The sequence below is a fragment of the Rhinolophus sinicus genome, chromosome 1 (assembly GCF_057876585.1).
Source record: "Rhinolophus sinicus isolate RSI-liver-muscle chromosome 1, RSI-T2T, whole genome shotgun sequence".
Lineage (NCBI taxonomy): Eukaryota > Metazoa > Chordata > Mammalia > Chiroptera > Rhinolophidae > Rhinolophus > Rhinolophus sinicus.
Genome location: NC_142501.1, coordinates 105,589,753 through 105,608,713, shown reverse-complemented (window position 1 = coordinate 105,608,713; position 18,961 = coordinate 105,589,753). Strand labels below are relative to the sequence as shown.

The window sequence follows — 18,961 nt, the reverse complement described above, 5'->3', positions numbered from 1 at the left end:
ACTAAGTTTCCTGAGATCCCTTAGTTAAGGTGGGGCCCTTAACTAACCTAGATCTGTTTTCCAAATAATGAAAATCTCCCAAGTGACTTGAATCTCCCTCAGGTTTCAAAATGGTTTCAATTGTGCTTCCCAGGGAAGCCAGTCAACAGAAAGCCCTGAATCTGAATCTCAAGTAGGTTATTTAACACTAGAATGGCTGAGCCCACCCATGACTCATCAGTATGCATGTGTGTCAGGAGGGTCATATCTTCCAAGTCAATGGGGATGGACAGGGAGGTTAAGCATCGTTCTAATGAGACCTGTGGGTTCAGCTTTTGAGGAGGTGGAGAAGGGACCGTAGCAGTCCAAGCCAGGTTTCACTCTGTTAGTTCTCTGCCTCTGGTGTGAGTAGCTACGGGAATAGTGGACTGTTATGTCATCTATTTAATGAGGTAATGTATTTCTAAATACACTTAGGTACAAATTGTATAATAGCTGAGAGGTCCTGAATTACAAACCAGAAAGGAAGAGGAGCTAATAACTAAAACTGAAAACATTTTCTGAAAACTGCAACATTTGAATGTTAGAACCTATGAAAAACACACACTGGGGTTTATTTGGGAATCCAATATAGTTCCAAAACTAAAGCTCGAGAAAACTCATTCCGTTGCCTTACTATTTCTCTGAGCCTCTTTTTGGTTCATTATTTCATTGAATCCTCTAACATCCTGGTAAAATAAGGCAGTGGATGCTTGTTTTATAGAGGAGGACTTTGAGCCAGAGAGAAGCACTTTGTCCGAGAACTGAATAGCTGTGGGTCATAGAGCTAGGACTTCTCAGTTTAAGACCCTTGCCCTTATGTCAAGCTAACTCCAATAAATTGAACACTAATGCCCTCAATTCATGACTGGTTCACCTTACTTTCTTTGTCTTCTTTAATCACACGCTTAATAAAAAGTTTGTAGAACGTACAAATTTGAAGCACATGGGATGATTAAAGTTTTATATTAGCTCTGATATTACCTGAAATGCTCTAAGAATTTCATGTCTTTGATAAATGTTTTTCATATCAGTATTAAGACAGTAATATCATCACCTTTTTTATACATAGCATCCAACAACAGATTACTGATTATGAGAAAGCAGTGAAATCTAAAGTGTTTTCTGAAACTAGCACACTAGGTAAGACTTCTGATAGTGAATTTTCCTGGTGGTCCTACCATAGATAAAGTTAGAGTAAAATATTTTCACTAATGAAAGAAATGTAAGAAAAAGAATGTGTAAACTGCATCTGTATGTTTTTCTTTCTTACTTAATTTTTGTAATAGTCCATCATTCAGCATTATTATAAAATTTTATTGTAAGTAATTAAAATCTGAGACAGCGTTGTGTGAAAAATTCATTTATTTTATCACGATCCCTAAAATCCCATATGATCTTTGTGTAAATAAGAAAGAAGATTTTTTCAGTTAGTATGCTGTGTTTCCCTCTATAATTACCTTGTAATGAATTGGACTTGTTATAAAAATGGAATCTTTTCTTTCTTTAACGTTTACTGCAAATGGATTACATCTAGCAAATGAGTACTTGTTATTACTCAGTGCTTGGTCTCACTAAAAATGTAATGAAAACTAGGAACTCAACAATATCCTCCCGGTCCTATAAACAAATTGCAAACAAGAACTACAAAACTAGCCAGTGTGCTGCCATCCCAGAAACATTTTTTTTTAAAGCTCTCTACTCATAGTATACAAGTCAGAAAAGCAACGCCTTTTGAGAAGCATAGTTTTTTCCACGGAGATATACCAACAAAGTCAGTATTGTCACCTTCGTTGCTCATAAGTCAAAACGGAATGAGACATGTTGACTTCATTAGAAGACGATCTTTCCCTGTGTTTGTCGGATAATTGTCATGACAGTGTAAGTTCTCTACAACAGGATGCCCTGTTGCCATCAGTCAAAGTAATAAGGATATTGTTGACATACTCCCTGTGCTGTGCGCTACATCCCTGTGGCTGTGATATTTTATACCTGGAAGTTTGTGCTTCGTGTTCACCTTCTTTGTCATCCATCCCCTCCACTCCCTCTCCCCTGGCATCCATCAGGTTGTTCTTCGTAGCTGAGGGTCTCTCTTGTGTGTTTGTTCGTTTTTGTAGTTTTAGATTCCACATATAAGGGAGATCACACGGTATTTATCTTTGTCTTATTTCACTTAACATAATACCCTCTAGGAACATCCACGTTGTTACAAATGGAAAGATTTGCTTCTTTTTTTGTGGATGAGTAATACTTTATATAAATGTACACACACACACACACACACACACACACACACACACACACACATCCTCTTTATCCATTCACGCATGGAAGGACACCTGTGTTGCTTCCATATCTTTGCTATTGCAAATAATCTTGCAGTAAAGATAGGGGTGCACACTTCCTTTCAAACTCGTGGTTTTGTTTTCTGTGGATAAATACCCAGAGGTGGAATTGCTGGATCTCATGGCAGTTGTTTTTTCAATTTTTTTGAGGAATCTTTATACTGTTATCCACAGTGCCTGTACCAATTTACAATCCCACAAACAGTGCACAAAAATTTCTTTTCTCTGTTTCCGCGCCAACATTTGTTATTTCTTGTCAACTTGATCATAGCCATCTGACAGCTATGAGGTCCTATGTCACTGTGTTTTGCTTTGCGTTTCTTTGATGGTTAGTGAGGTTGAGCTCTGTGTTTCTTTAATTAGGGTGAAAACTGAGAGGCTCGCATTGGACCCCCCATAACATTTACAGGTGGAGTACGTCACATGCTCATTCCTACAACACTTAGTGGTAAACCAGTGACTGTGATTAGCTTAGTACAATCATTTTCTTTCTGGAGCTGAGCAGAGGCCACCTTCTCTGTGTAGTGGGACAGTACATATCCACACAGAGTCGTGCTTCTTCAGCGAGAATGAAGACTAAGGAATGGCCAGTGGGCAGGGAGCCAGCAGTGGTGACTGCAGTGGGTCCAGGCAGACTCTCTACCGTGGAAGGAAACGGTAGCAGAGGGTGTACTGATAACACTGGAGTCACAGAGTCTTTTCTATTATCTTGCAATTGGAGATACAACAGAAAGAGTCTGTTTCCTGTGTTGTGCGTTGCTGCAAAGTACAGTGCCCACCGACCCAGCTTCCTAATGAGAGGGTGTTTCATCCCAAAGTGAACACTCTTGGCTGAAGAGATGGAAACGTTGTACTGTGTAACAGCAAAATAAGTGTACATTGCTGTAACTGCGTGTCATGATGGAATGAGGAAAATCATGCAATGTCCTTTTCACATTGTCAGTTTATGATACTGATTCTACCGATGATACCATTTTCTCTCAATCTGATGGGTGTTGGTTAGTTTCATAATCATTGAAAACGGGACTTGACTTGTAGGTATGAAATTTTGATACACGCCGTTTATTTTTTATTTGATTTGATTTTACTCACATATATGTTATGTATATCTAAGAGAAGTAAAAATTCATAATATATTAATTTCCTACCAATAGTATCATTAATATGCACTCTACTATAGTCTCCAGAAATCTGTTTTATCACAGTATCAGTCTGATAAGTAAAGTTCTGCATTTTTCTAGTGTGGATTTAAATGTATTTTAATTGTTTTCTTTAATAGTGGACGAGTGTTCTAAGAAAGATCCCGCAAGCAGGTAAGATTTTATGGATTTCTAAAAATGGCGTGTTCACTAAGGGACTGCAGAGAACCGAACAGTTATTGAGTGTCCTGCTCTGGGCCAGGCCCTGTCTTATCTACTTACCAGTTGTTAGCTCATTTGTCAACACAATAGCTTTGCAAAGTGGCTGTGCTGTTCCGGCTCCTTTTTATTAATTAGACATTGTGATTCCGGGAGGTTGATTAATTGACCCATGGTTCCCTAGTTAGCAAATGGCTGACCTGTGCTGTGACCTTAGCCTGCGTGGCTCCCAAAGCCATTCTCCTGTCCCTCAGCCTGTCCTGAGAAGTTCCTGGGCAGCTCTGGAGTCAGGATTCAGATGCAGGTCAGAGGAGCTCAGAGAGTCCAATTTAGTTATATGTTAACGCTGATTTAGAGTTTTTCCTAAGAAACCCGGTTAGTCCAAGCATTTGTCTTCAGATAGTGGACAGTGTTAGCAGTAATGAGAACCTGGTTTTCAGCATCAGAATTTAGCAAAAAGTGAGCTAGCTGTGGCCACAGAACTACAGGCTTTACATGAGCAAGACCTGGTCAGTCAGGTGGTTTGGGGTGTAATGCCATCTACCCTTCTGGAGATGAATTACTTTTCCGTAAGTGAAAAGTACCTATGTGTAGGCCATGTTGGGTTAATGAAATTCAGCATCAAATTAGAGGATATTTTTAATTGATATCTCAACTAACAGACTTCCCAGTCTGGGTTTCCCTTCAGGGTGGTTCCTTTACCTGGTTCTATCAAGTTGTTTTCCTTTGTTCCCTAAAGTCTTTCTTCTTCTTCCATGAGTTTTCTTGATTTTTAAATTTCTTTTCTGTTTTTTTTTGGAGTTTCTCTTGTGTTATTTTTTCCATTTCTGCCAGCTAAGTCATCCATTATTTGGTAGAAGCAAAAGCATCTAGAATTTCAGGGGTTTAAGGAAGGTTAGGAGTTAATTATTTAAAACACCCTCTGGTAATTTATGCTGTGATTAACGTTTTGGTCAAGTGGTTGTTCACATGGAGGGTTTGTAACTCAAAGAGATTAAAGTGACTTATTTGAGTCTAAGTGAGTGATGGAAATGAGCTTTAAATTCAGATTCCTAAGCCCATACATTTCCTACTTTATCATCCTGTTGGCGATTGTTTTGCTAATAGAAAGGTCTAATGAACGCACTGGAAGCTGATCAGAATGGAATTAGCAGGAGAATCCAAGTTTCAAGACACCAGTGGTTCGCAATAGAAAAACGGGTTTTAGAGCAGAGATCACAGATCCGATCAGGCCAAAGGGATCAGAAGAGTGGGCTTGGTGACAAGTTAACACAAATCAAAATAAGATTGACACAGGATGTTGGCAGTTGTGTAGAAAAGTAGATAAAAATAAGGCTTCCAAGGGCGTACTGCTCAGGTTGCTGCTTTTTCATTTGGGGAAACTAGAAAATTCAAAGTTTCTATCTGAAATATTAAAATAATTTGGGCCACTGGAACGGTTCTCTTTAGAGCAAGCAGGAATGTGGTACCACCTACCTGCACCCCAGCTTACAAAGGAGCCTTAGATCCTTTCCAGCCCTAGGTTACTGGAGAGATTGCGGAACTGCAGAGATCTGTGGCCCAAGGCAGGTGTCTCGTCACCTCCACCGCTTTTCCCAACTCCCTCATGTCCTTCCCATGTGCATGGAGGGTTGGGCAGAGGAAGGACTGACTGTCAGATCAGTGATGGAGATGGGGAGTTGGTAACATGCCTGCATTGGGAGTGGATGACCGAGACTCCGTTTAGCTTGCTTCCCAGGAGCAAGGAAATAGTGGGTCGTTTGAGGCCGTCCTTGTTTCAGGAGTCTGCGCCTTCATAGGCTGCAGATTTCAAGGTTGGAGGTTGCCAGGGAGCCCTGAGGATGAGAGAGCTGGGAGTGGGAAGGCTAACAACATACACATTTGTTCTTTGACTTTTGTGCTTGTAACTTGCAAACATTTCAGGGAACTCACTGTATTGTTTTAGGATGAAAGGAAAGAATGGGGTCGTCTTAGTCAGTGCTTTCCATGTTAAAGAACCAAGACTGCCATTTCTGAGTGACACAGATGAGTCTCTGAAGCGGGGCAGACACTGGAGAAGTGCCAGCGTATCTTTCCACCACGATTTAGGTCATCAGATTCCTCGCAGTTCAGGTTACAAAAGTTATGTCAGTCATTAATTGGATTTTCAGGACTTCTGGTGAACACAAAGTAATCTCAGGCTTTGCCAATACATTCGCTGTGACTGTTTGCTGTGGAAACTTAGAGTGTGTATCTTCACACTCTTTCATAGGTTGGGAGAGTTGGAGGCAGAAATAGAGCACGGAAAACTGTTTTCAAACAGGCCAAATTTTAATTATATCAAGGCCCTTCATTTGATACGCAGATAGCTGATCTACCACACCATTTTTGTTGTTGTTGCTTTTGTAAAGGAAGGAACTCACTTATTTTTCTTGTGTATCTTTACCCCGCAGTCTTCCCTGCAAACCTGGCATTGATGGTTCACGGTCTACACCACAGGATAAAGACTTCAATATTGAGCCCAAGGTAAAGTGCACCTGTGTGAAATTAAGTTCCTTACTCTGCATTTGGTTTTGTGTAGTACTTTCTCTTACAGTTTAGTAGGGGTCCACCTATCATTGTTTTATGTTTGTATTAGAAATTGGTGGAGTAAACCAGTTTATAAGATAGGACCAGTTGAGGTGTTTTTTGTTTGTTTGTTTGTTTGTTTAAACCCTTCTAAGTACTGAAGATGGGGACGAAAAACCAGAATGGGCTGGGAAATACACTGTGATAGGACAATTATATTGGGAGGTTTCTCACAGCAGAGGAGATATGATATCTGATGAAAGGGAAAGATTCTTAATGCGACATTTATTTACACCAGCGTGAGTTTTATACACTTGCCTAAATGAAATCTTTAATGGATCCAGTTACTTATTGTAATAGTCCTGAAATCTTTCTGAAGCCTTGCAGTTTTAAAACTGCATAGCATATCTTATATAGGTTTCTTTTTTTACACTTTTTATTTTGGTATCATATAGTTGTGAAGAGGAGATGTTTTCTTGTTTCTTTCTTGTTACTAGTTCTTCAGTTACATTCATTTAACATTTGATATTATTTTATATTAGTTGCACGTGTGCTGGGTCCATCATTTAGATTAAAATAATAGTGGAAATTGCGGAAAGTAGAACTGAATTTCTTTATCTCAAAACCCATATTAAAAGGGATTCCACTGTATGCTAAATCATTGCATTATGAATATATTTAAATGTCTTCATCCGATGGAAAAGTACATGTTCTGCCTAAAATGATGATTCTAGAAGCAGTGATTCTTAATAACCGTATGGTAAAATGTCAGATTTCAGAAATTTTTTCTTGTTGTTTTTAATTTTTTTTATTTCCGTTTCTGTTGACATTCAGTATTATATTAGCTTCAGGTGTACACCGTAGAGGTCAGTCATTTATATACCTTACAAAGTGATCCCCTATCAGTGTGGTCCCCCGGGCCCCATACGTAGTTATTACAATATTATTGACTAGACTATGTTTGCAGTACTTCTCAGCCTCATGACTTTTTGTAACTGCCTATTTGGAATCTTAATCCTTTTAACTTTTCCACCCAGCCCCCCAAAAGCCCTCACAGCGGGCCGTGATCAGTTTGTTGTCTGTATTCATGAATTTTTTTCTCTTTTCTTTGTTCATTTATTGTGTTTTAGATTCCACAAATAAGTGAAATCATGTGGTATTTGTCTTTCTCTGTGTGACTTATGTGACTTAGAATAATACCAGCTAGGTCTACCCATGTTGTTGCCAGTGGTAAGATTTCAACTATTTTTAAATGTCCAAGTAATATTTTAGTGTATAAGACGCTCGACAGTTAAGTCCGCGAACTCATCCTTGAATAAATGCTGCGTATTTCATTGATGAATATCACTATTGTCACCTTCAAAGCCATGCACTAAGGCAGCGCCTAGTTCACCCTTCGAAGCAATTGTAGAACTCTTTCTGGAATGGCCATCAGAGCTGTTGACATATTAGCCTTGATGTAATGAATGTCATGAAAATGTCTACCTGTCAATATTTTCTTTGTCTTTGGCTAAAGAAAGAAATCACTAGGGGCCACATCAGGTGAGTAGGGAGGGTATTGCAAAACATTTATTTGTTTTATTTGTTTACTGGCTAAAATCTCCCTCAGACACAGTATCGTGTCAGATGGTGCATTGTCGTGATGCAAGAGCCATGAATCGTTCTCAAAAAATTCAGGTCGTTTTTATCTAACTGTTTCATGCAGCCTTTTCTGCACTTCCAGATAATAAACTTGGTTCACTGTTTGTCCAGTTGTACAGATTCGTAATGAATAATCCCTCTGATATCAGAAAAGGTTAGGAACTCGTTTAGACTGTTGATTTGGGTGACGGAAATTTTGGTCATGGTGCATTGGCTGACATCCAATGTGCACTTTGACGCTTTGTTTCAGGGTTGTGTTGGTACACCCATGTTTCATCATCAGTGACAACATGGCCCAAGACATCGTCTTGCCTCCCTAAAAGGTGTTGGCAAACTTCACTCTCTTTGCTTTTGTTCATCAGTGAGCTACTTCGGGAATATTTTTGCACACACCTTTCTCGTGCCAAGATTTTCAGTTCAGATTTTCCTACCTGTGTCTGTATCAATGTTTAGTTTGGTACAGAAATAAAAAGTCACAATCAGCCCATGATTCTCACGCACAATTCAATGAATGAATTTTTGCAATGTTTTCATCAGTTCTGCTTGTTACTGGCCACCCTGACCTGTCTTCATCGTGGTGCATTCTGTCCCCTCAGTAAAACGTTTAATCCATGCGGACAGTCTTTTTCTTCATGGCATTATTCCCATGAACTTGGACTAAAATGTACCAGATTTCACTTCAACTCTTGCCACGTTTAACAAGAAATTGAATATGTGTTCATTGTTCTAATTCAACCTCAGACATTCTCGCGACAGCACGCAAAATCACACAACAACAAAGATGAACACCACTCAGCAAGATACCACCCCATCGACACAACTAGAGCTGTGAGACACTGATATACCAAGGTTATGAAACCTTATCGAGCTGTTTGTACAGTGCTGCCTATGTAAGAGCTAGGTGGGAAGTTCACACACTTGCTTGTGAGACCGCGTATAGGTACCACTCTTCTTTATCCAATATTTCTCAATGGACACTTAGCTTACTTCCGTATCTTGACTATTGCTAATAATGCTCAACAAACCTATGGCTTCAAGTATCTTCTCGAATTAATGTTTTGGATTTCTTTGGAGAAATACCTGGATGCAGGAATGCTGGGTCTCGTGGTAGCTCTAGTTTTCAATTTTTGAGGGACCTCCGTATTGTTTTCCATTGCAGCTGCACTGATTTGCAGTCTCACCAACACCACACGAGGGATCCCTTTTCTTCACCTCTTCACCAACACTTGTCTGTTGATGTATTGATGATGGCTATTCTGACTGTGTGAAGTGATAGCTCATTGCGTTTTTAAGTTGCATTGCTCTCATGATAAGTATCATTGAACATCTTTTCGTTACGTCTCTTGGCCACCAGTGTGACTTCTTTGGAGAAAAATCCATTCAGGTTCTCTTCCCGTTTTTTAATTCATTGTTGTGTTTTTGGTGTTACATTTTTTGAGTTCCTTATATATTTTGGATATTAACCCTTTATTAGATGTATTATTTGCAAATATCTTCTATTCATTTGGTTGTGTTTTCATTTTGTTGAAGGTTTCCTTTGCTGTGCAAAACTTTTTAATTCGATGTCATATATATATGGGTCTTGTTTTCTTATCCATTCAGCCACCTTATTACCACCAGAGTACACAACATTCTCTCCGAGATGATTTTTTTCACTTTTTAAATCCTCTTCAGCAATCGGTTCATTTCATATTATTCTTAAGAAACTTTATTAACTTTGGTGTCCATAGTTGTTAAAGCTAAGTTGAAAATTCTTTCATATCTCAAACTCAGACATCCTGGTCACTTGATTTCTTAGTCCCTTTCTTCTTTCAGTCCTGCATGACAATCGTTGATGTATTTGAAGACTTTTAAATCTTCAACTTGGATAATCCTCGTTTTATTACTGTATTTACACCAGATTTTCCCTGCAGTATTTAACTACCATGTTATATGCAGTAGATAGGTAATTAGACTTCTACTGTACTGTTTGTTCTCAGGGAAATAAAGAAACCATGTGAATTTTAAAACGGGTTTTATATATCTTTCATACATATAGCAGTGCTTCAAAATGACTTGTGATTCTGGAATCACGAAAGAATTTCTCTTCTATTTTAAACTTATCTTTTACAAATTATTTTTAAATAGTTGTCTTCTAGTAGCATCATGAATTGGTGATTGACAATTTTTTTCATTAAACTTAAAATGTTTATTATGATAATATCCCAGAAATAAGAAGTTACATATATCCATAGAAGGGTATTTTATATTTTAGGTTTTGAAATATGTAATTGAAGAATTGAATCCCACGTTTCTATACGTCTGCTCTTGTTTTATTTTTAAAGTTTCACAAGATCTGTGTAGGCTTTACATTATTGAATGATATCAGCTGAGTATGTTTTATAAACATCTATCTCCTTAAATCATACGCTTTTTCTGAGTAAAGTCATCTATTTCTACTTAAATGTATCTATCCAGATTTTCCTTCTAAGTCCCCTGGCTGGCTCAAATTTGATATGTCGCAAAGTGAACTCATGCCCCGAAACTTCCTTTTTTCCTGACTGTCTCTAGTCTACTCTGTCATCTGTTTTCCCCAACCTAGCAGATAGCACCATTGAAATACCGAAGCAAGAAAAATCCTGGACCCCAGCTCTCCCTGGAATCACCACATCCAGTGACTCACCAACTTTCATATTTTCTACGTGCCTGCCATTTTTTAGGAATTACTACCGTAATTCACTTTCTCACATTTAATTTTGAAGGACTCTTTTGTAGCATTGCATCCCTTATGTTTCCGTTTAAATTGCAGCTGGAGTCACTGTCCTAAAATATATTTCCAATGATGCAGCAACTCTGCTTGATGAATGGCTGTCCATTACATGAGGGTAAAATTCATGTGCTACCTGACACTTGCCTTCTTTGGCTTGGTTCTGATCTTGCAGTTTTATCTCTCCATCCCATTCTCAGTGGTTCCGGTTTACCTCGTTCCTTTGGTGCCCTCCCTTCCTATATTGACTCATACCTCATGTTTTTGTTCCTGCTGTCCTTTCTAGAATCCCTTCTCTCGCCTTCCCTCTGTACTTAGCATAACTTTCAAGGTGCAGCCCAGCTTTGCAGCACCTCCTGAGCTGCACTTACTCTACTTTATTCAGTTCAAGTGTCCAAACAGCCAGTGATACTTTTCTAATGGTTCTCATGTACCTCTACCCAGACTAGAATTAGGACAACTTCTGGTATTTATATTTTCAGCTTCTCTGCGGTTGGCGCCTATGATTTGATGAATACGGTTAATGTTTGTGGTCTTGAAAACTGATGGAATGAGTGAGTTAATGAGCAAGTAAATGAATATGCTGTGTTGTTAAGTTGGGTTTTTGTGTTGTTTTGTGTTTATAGGACAAACCAACAAAACCGGCAATCAGAAAAAAAGAAAATGGTATGGATATTATTGAAAGTGCTCCACAAGAGCACACCAAAAATGATAATTTGACTCACGTTGATGGAGTTCACCAAAATAATAGAAGTGGTATTTTAATGACTACCTATGCATTTTTAATAGCTTCAATGTTGGTAGAAAAAAATATAGCCTGTGTAGTTCCAAATGTGATATTCATTTCTATTAAGTACTTTTGTTGTTGCTAAGTTTCTTCAAATGTATCACAACTACTACCAACATTTCTTCTTACAAATATATCAACCCTCTGTAATTCTTCTCTACTATGGCTTTTATCTGATATTCAAGAATGGAGATAGACTTGAATGTGTATTTAAAATGCATAGTAATAAATATTCACATTAATGTTTCTGTGACTGCATTTTATAGTCCACATGTCAGCATTAGGATTAGGAGAAGAAGAAGATGTAAAATCACCCGGGGATTCTGAGGTACTATCTTTCATTATTATTTTTATTACCGTTATTACTTAAATATCAGCATTCAGTGATGTGGACACATAGGAGGTAGGCTTTGACTGTACTTCGTCACCTCTGCATTTCCCCATACAAATTGTTTTCTCATGGTTTAACCTATTATTAATACAAGAGCTATGTGCTGAATATAATAAGACTGCCTAGCACAATTCTGCTAACTGCAAGGTTCCCTGAAAGAAGGCCGTGTAGTACAATACAAAACACCGAAGCCTTCAAGGTCATAAGGAATCAGTTGGGGTTCTGAAGTTAACTTTCCCCGAAACTCAAGAATTGTTCCAAGTCGACCTATGGCCAGATATCTGATCGTGGTTTTTGTGGGTGTGTAAATGTCCTAATGAGATTCAGAACGAAAGCGTTTGGAGTGTAGTTGTTTTATAACTGGGAACGTGACAAGATAATGCGTGGTACTTCAAAGTCTTATTATATTTGTATTGTCAGGTAGATCTGCAAGGAGCTTTTCCAGGGCAGGAAGAACATGGTGCATAGTAATAAGTAGACAGGATTCTACTAAGAGCACTTTGGCTGAGCGCTGGTTTAATGTGCACGTACATCAGTATTGTGTCTGTGAAAGCATTTACTCGCTCCTTCCACGCAGTCTTGTTCAGTTAAAAGAGCAGGCATTGGGTAACTTTCTGCCAACCAACCTGTGGTAATATAAGTACAAAGTAATGATGAGCAAATCTGAGGTGAAAGCTGTGAAAAGAGATAGGAAGGGAGTGATTTTGATATATGCGTCTGGTGCCTAACGATACAAGCAGTTTATTTGAAGCCTGGGAACGTGTTAGCATCCTGGATTGGTCACCCACTAACTATGGGATCTTGGAAAACTTTTTAACCTGCCCATGTCGGTGATCTGATTCATACGATGGTGGTCACACCTACCTTTCAGGTATGTGTAATGAACAGATGTGATAGCAAAAGTGCAAACACTTTGTAAACTGTAAAGGGTGCTGTGGAAATATAAGACACAGTGATCACAGTGGCTTGTAGTGACTTATTAATATCGGGACACTTTCCATAGCCTGAAGGACAAGGAATGGCAGTGGTGACAAGAACAGAACGGGAAAGTTACAAGGGACATGTGGATTTCTAATTTGGGGGTGTTAAGGTTCAGGAGACTGTGACTGGCCATGTCCCAAAGGTCTGTAGTGGTTTGGGGCGTGAGGCCTTCTTGAAGCAAATGTCTGTTATTGGATACCAACTGTGTGCCGGGCAGTTTGGCACTGAGTGTAGACGTTGAGGGGGTTAAGCTGTCGTGGTAGGACCAGAAAAACAAGTACACAACGCAATCTTCCCATAAAGAAAATGGCGAATGTTAGGTAGAGAATAAGGGGGGGGGGGGTTACAGTAGGAATGGGAGTGGGAGTTGAATTTAAGTGGTCAGAAAAGTCCTCTCTGAGTGTGACAGAGCTGCCAAGTGAAGCATGAAAAGTAGCCAGTCGTGTGAAGGTCTAGAAGCAAAACCTGCTGGACAGAGACAACAGTGGATCGCACTGCTCGTCATTTACTCTGATGTCTGAGAAAGGCCAGGAAGCAGGCAGTGTGGTAACCATCATGAAACCATCTTTATATCTGTTGTTTTGTGTAGAAGAGGAATACAATGTGCATGATTAGTGCCTGGCCCATTTTAGATGGTTACTAAACATATATTCTTATTTTTTCCCCTAATGGAAACTTAAACTGTAATATTTCTGAAGAGTTCATAACTACGGAAAAGTTTTGGCTATTATTTAAAGATAGTTTTTAAAGGAATATTTTTCTGACTTCCTTGCCATTTCATTCAACCACTTTTCCTATCAAAACATTTTATCAAATAATAGTTTGCTTTTTCCAAGCCCTTGTTTACCAAAATGAAGTAAGTTCAAAATAGTTCTGTTTATCCGCAACGTGATGTACACCAACGTTTCTTATCATGTCAGCCATCTTATTTTTGCACTAAAGCAGTTCTGTCAGTTGAAATATTTAAAACTTGGATTAAGTGCACTTCTTAACGTTTTTGTGCACATACTTATTTTCAAAGTGTCCTACCATGCTGGTGGGAATGCAAAGTAGATTTCGGGGTTTGAAGTTAGTTCCTTGGTGAAGTGAGCGTAGACAGCAGTGTTGTGTCTGTGAGAGCCTTTGCTCTGGTTCCATGTGCACTTTAGAGTCAGACAGGAGCCAAATGAAGACGAAAGAGGAGGCCGGTCTAGACATCGTCTCCAGGCTTTTCTTTTAGATGGTTTGGTTTATAAGACATGCTTGTCTTATCGTTCAGTCTAATTCCTTTTAAAGGGGGGAATTCAGATATGTTCTTAGGATGGATTAGACATCATTATACAACTCATGATGGATATAAATTTTAACAGAGTATTCCTGGAAGACGTCCAAAGAAGTATATTGATTCTTTCCTGTTCGCTGACCATCAAAGAGGAAAATATGTCCTTCCTGCACAAGTCGAAGGTAAGACCTGAATTGTGGAATAAAGTCATTCACCTGATTGTTGACTTGAAACATGAATATGATATAGTCTAATAGCCAAAGGACATCACCTATTAGACGCCTACTGAGGAAAATTAAGTGAAAAGGACAAAAGTTGTATAGTGCTCAGTTATCGGCAACAGATTCAAACGGGAGTGCAACCACAGGAGCTCAATTATTTGTTCCATTTCAAGATATTCCGTCACGAGAGTCAGGAAATAAAGAAAGGAAAAGAATAAAAGAGGACTGAAGAAGGACAAAGGCAGAAATTACTAGCATAAGCTAGTAAATAATTGTTTAGAAAAAGGAAGAGCAGAATTTTTGAAATATGGGAAGAATAGAAAGTGAGCTTCCAGTACCAAAATGTGTCCAAGCTTTTCTTCTCGTAGGGACGAGTTTGCGGATTGAGATACGTGGCCACGTAGAACTCTATTTATCCACCATCGATCAACTTAAGTCTATGTGGCCAGCTGTAAATGTATATAACTTAATGCCATATAAAATACTATTACTTCATAGGGTAGTATCCTATAGAGCAAAATAAGAGCATTGGAATGAAGCAGAGAGCAGGATCAGTTATGGGCTATTCAGGGCGGCAATAACCTGACCAGATGTCCATGAGAAAGTCCATGACTCTGAATGCAGTTGCATTTCGGGGGAAATGATAGCAGCAGGTCTTGTATCCGCATGTCTCACAAGGAATGAGGGGGCACCAAGGTGCTGGTCCACAGACCATGCTCTGTGCAGAGAGGGGGCTGACTTCTCTTTAGAGAATTCTGGAAGAGGAGGCATCGGATACTTGAAGACATAACAGGATCGAGGAACAGCATTATTTTGTGTGTGTTTTTCTGACCTTGTTTACGACCAAAGGGAAGCAAGAAAAAGAAGAAAAAGAAGTGATAGCTGTAAGATACTAGCACTAAACAGAGAGGAAAGAAAAAGTTGTGGGGATAATCCACAGAAAGAATGAAAATGGCTTCATCTAGGTAATTTTGGAGTCGATGAGGCAATGTGAGAGACCTCATTTGGATGGCTTCAGTGTATTTGCTCTGAAACAGAAGGTGAGATCATTGCTGCTCCAGAGAATCCTGGAAGCAGGAGGAAGTGCTGGAATGGGATAAACTGTAGCCACTCTTTTATCTCCTCAGGATTCTCAGGCAGCCAAGATACATAGGTTACTCTGGTATTTGTTATTCCAACGAGATGAGTTTGAATAGAGCACATGGCTGTTGTTTTTTAGGAGTTAATTCTTTGATAAAACGGCTGTTTCATAAAACTCCTTTAAAGTCTAGCATGAGATACCAAAGGAAAACTAAGATTGGAAAAAAAAGAAATTAGAGATTTCATTCCCTAAGGGTTAAGATTTTTGTTTTCAGTAAATGTTACACCGATTTTGAAATGTAGAAGTTTTTTGATATCTAATATTTCTGTGTTGTTGAATTAATTTTTCCTCTTTCAATATCATATTTCATATTGAAAACTCATCCTACATCGTTTCTTGGAGAAGTTTGATACACCTTTTTGCATGAGCAGATCGAGAAACTTTTCGATGGCTGTAAAGCAGATGATACAAGAAGTGTAGGCACACTAGTAGCCCCCATAGGTTTGGAAAGAAGTGAATATTTTTATGAACTGCTATTCTATAATTGTATATCCCAGCTGATGGATTCATAACACTTTGTCCTTTTCAAATGAATTATGCATTCAACAGAACTCTTAACACAACTGTGTGCTTGTTCAATTACAGGTCAAATTGAAGACCATGATAAATACTTGTAGCGTGATGGTATCAATGTTTCTGATGTATTGCAGTCAAGATATTCTGTGGCATTCTATCCTCAGCTTTCCCATTGATCCATTCTTCAGATAAAAGATGTTATCTTTTACATGCTCACAGTCTTCTTCTTCCTCATTCCTTTTTTTATTATTTTTCAAATGTAATTGATTGATTTGACATAAATAATAGAGATGTCATTGTTGGTACCCTTTTTGAAACAAAAAGATATTTCCAAGAATAAGAAAAAGAGATTTAAAAAATGTGCCTTTTAACTAAGCACACATTTCTCCTTTTTTTTTGACACTCTAAATTTCCCAGTTTGGAATTCATGTATTTAATAGGGGTTCCCAGAATTTTATTATCATACACGAACTTTTTTCCAGTATTCTAAAATGCTCATTTGAATGTTGACGTTTCCCTAAAGGAAACCCCCAATTGCTAACATGTCAATGTATGTTTTCAATTTATGTCATCTTAGTGTGTTACACCAATGATCTTAGGCTGACTTGATGTTCTGATTAGCAGACTCTGTGTGTGTGTGTGTGTGTGTGTGTGTGTGTGTGTGTGGGCAGACGAGCTTATGGTGTGTTTGATTATTTAAACTGCCCGGAGAAATTAATCAGAATGAATATTTGATACACACCATCTTTGAAAACTTTGGGGTCTTAGGATCCTTTTTTACCATTAAGAATTGAAAAAAAAAAAAAAAAAGACAGAAAGAATTATTGAGATTCCAATTGGAGGTATGTTTCTGTTAGGATGTTCTAGGTTCTGTGACTCGTGTGAATCGCAGCTACCAGAAAACAGAGAGAGCAAAGAACATAATAAAGAAACAGAAAGAGTTCAACCCTACGCCACCTCTGTGCAGCTTCACCATTGTTTTCTGACTTACCAAAAATCATTTTGTGGCAACACCTACTTAATGTTCACCCCATTTATTCAACAGATGTCCAAACGGAATACCTTTCAGCAAGACATTTGCAGTCTTGCTGTAACCACAGCAACACTGATGTAAATAAGAATCAGAATGCGTTGACAGCATGATTTCCTTCAGAGTAACATTGAGCGGACACTGGGGAGTGGGCGGCAGGATTATGTGTAGAATGATTGAACCAGATGGGAAACGTAGGAAGAGGTCGAAAGATTGTCTATTGAGATGAAATGTGGTTTCTTAACTTTAGTTTTATAGCCCTGCATTAATTCCCAAGAATTAGTCATAACTCTATTCGGTGTTACTGAAAAAGCACCTTCTGAAACCAAATATTGAAGTATTGCTTGGATTTTCTATGGCTTTATGTACTTCAGAGGTGACTTTTTCGGTCGTAAGGGGATCGCTGAGAATATGCTGCATTGTACTTCCTTCGCAGCTGTGAACACGTAGCCTGTCCCCTCTTACCTCTGTTCTTCCTTAAAGCCCAGTGCTGAATCCTCAAAGACGAAAGGGACTTTGTCAGAATAGTAGAGGACAGCATTTCAGGTATGAGGAAAAGTGTACACCGATAAAGGCATAAACAGTAACACAGATTCTGGAAACCGTGAAAGATGTTGCAGTTGAATCTTAGGGTGTTGTGGAAAAGGTACTCTGAGGGGGTAGAGAACAGAGTACACTGCGACTTGATCTGTCTTCCCGTATTTATAAAATGTGTTTTGTGTCTGACTGCTTTTTCGTTGAAGTTGGGTGAATGAATTCGTGAGTGGATTTTGCCATGTTTGTATGCCTTCAACTTTTTGACATCAGTGATTTCCCAAATAGTTTGTTGCGGTTTTAGATAATCGGAAGTATTTTTCAGTCAGTGTTCAGTGAAAGACTAAGCTTAACTCTCAATTGATACCATGTTATTTTCTGTTTTTATAGAGACTACAGTTTGTATCACAGTGTCCTGAGTAGTTCATTTTAACTAATATATAGATTTCTCCACAGAGATACACTTAAGCACGGAATCAGAGAAAGAACAAGTGAGGCTTGATGGACGTGAAAATAACCACTGTCATGTACGTGAAAATTTTCTTTTAAATTTCTAGTATAATGTCATTTTTATGCATCAATAGTGTAACATAGTCCATTGAAGTTCACTTTCAAGGTAGCCTTTTCAGAGTCAAGAGGTCATAATGGAATATTATTTTCATCACATTTGCACTGCTTACGAAACTTGAAATATTGTTAGAATCTATAGCTACTTGTAAATCAATTTGATTCCTGGAATTGAGGCAAAAAGCAAAACACAAAACAAAAGTCCTGAATATTGTTTGCCTCTTCATTGTTATAACTTTCTTACCTGATAAAGAAGGTACCATCGACCCTTGAATCAGACGATTAAACAGTTGAAGTTATGGACACTGTACAAATGCTGACCACCGAGTCGGACTCATGTGAAAGGAGTCATCATTCTCAGTGGTTCAAAATTTGGAGTTTTGTATGGCTACTCACTAAGGCCGGGGTTAGAGATGGACTCTGCCTTGGGACCTCTGTGTCATTGACTTCCGAGTCTACATTGAGGGAGAGGACGGGGTCATGAGATCAACTCACCTGCCTATTAAGAGAATCACACCCTGCACGATGAGACCTTCTGGGTTAGGGTACAAGCATTCACTTTCGAGTTCCTTTCATTTTGGTGTAGGAAATGAGTCAGGGTTACTCATTGTTGCTATCTGCTCACCTCAGTGGGTATTAGAATCAATTGGAACAGGATGCAACAGGTAACTCTATGAATGCATAACCCATTCACAGTATATACTTTGAATTATTGTTTATGAATTTGCTTCTCTTTCTGTTTCATGTGAATGATTTTGGCTCCTAATAACTTAAAGTTTGCCTCTTCTCCAGGTATTAAGCTTTAAAAAAGTTGTTAGGTTCCCTGTAGGTACTCACTAATAAAGATACAGTGGGGTGAAATATTTTAAGGGAGGAA

The 18,961-nt window shown here is 38.6% G+C and overlaps 1 protein-coding gene across 12 annotated transcripts in view; it reads left to right on the top strand.

Annotated features, from left to right (window-relative positions):
- Positions 1-18,961, top strand: part of LOC148759163 (ankyrin repeat domain-containing protein 26-like) — a 101,446-nt gene that overhangs the window by 59,683 nt on the left and 22,802 nt on the right. For all 12 annotated transcript variants that reach the window (XR_016021766.1, XR_016021733.1, XR_016021786.1 and 9 more), the window contains exons 4-8: positions 3,643-3,676; positions 6,154-6,226; positions 11,282-11,321; positions 14,164-14,257; positions 17,974-18,044. Coding sequence is in view for 8 of the 12 variants with exons in the window: in XM_088799965.1 (XP_088656091.1) it covers positions 3,643-3,676; positions 6,154-6,226; positions 11,282-11,321; positions 14,164-14,257; positions 17,974-18,044 (312 nt within the window). In the remaining 4 variants the exon portion in view is untranslated. The remainder of the gene's footprint in view (positions 1-3,642; positions 3,677-6,153; positions 6,227-11,281; positions 11,322-14,163; positions 14,258-17,973; positions 18,045-18,961) is intronic.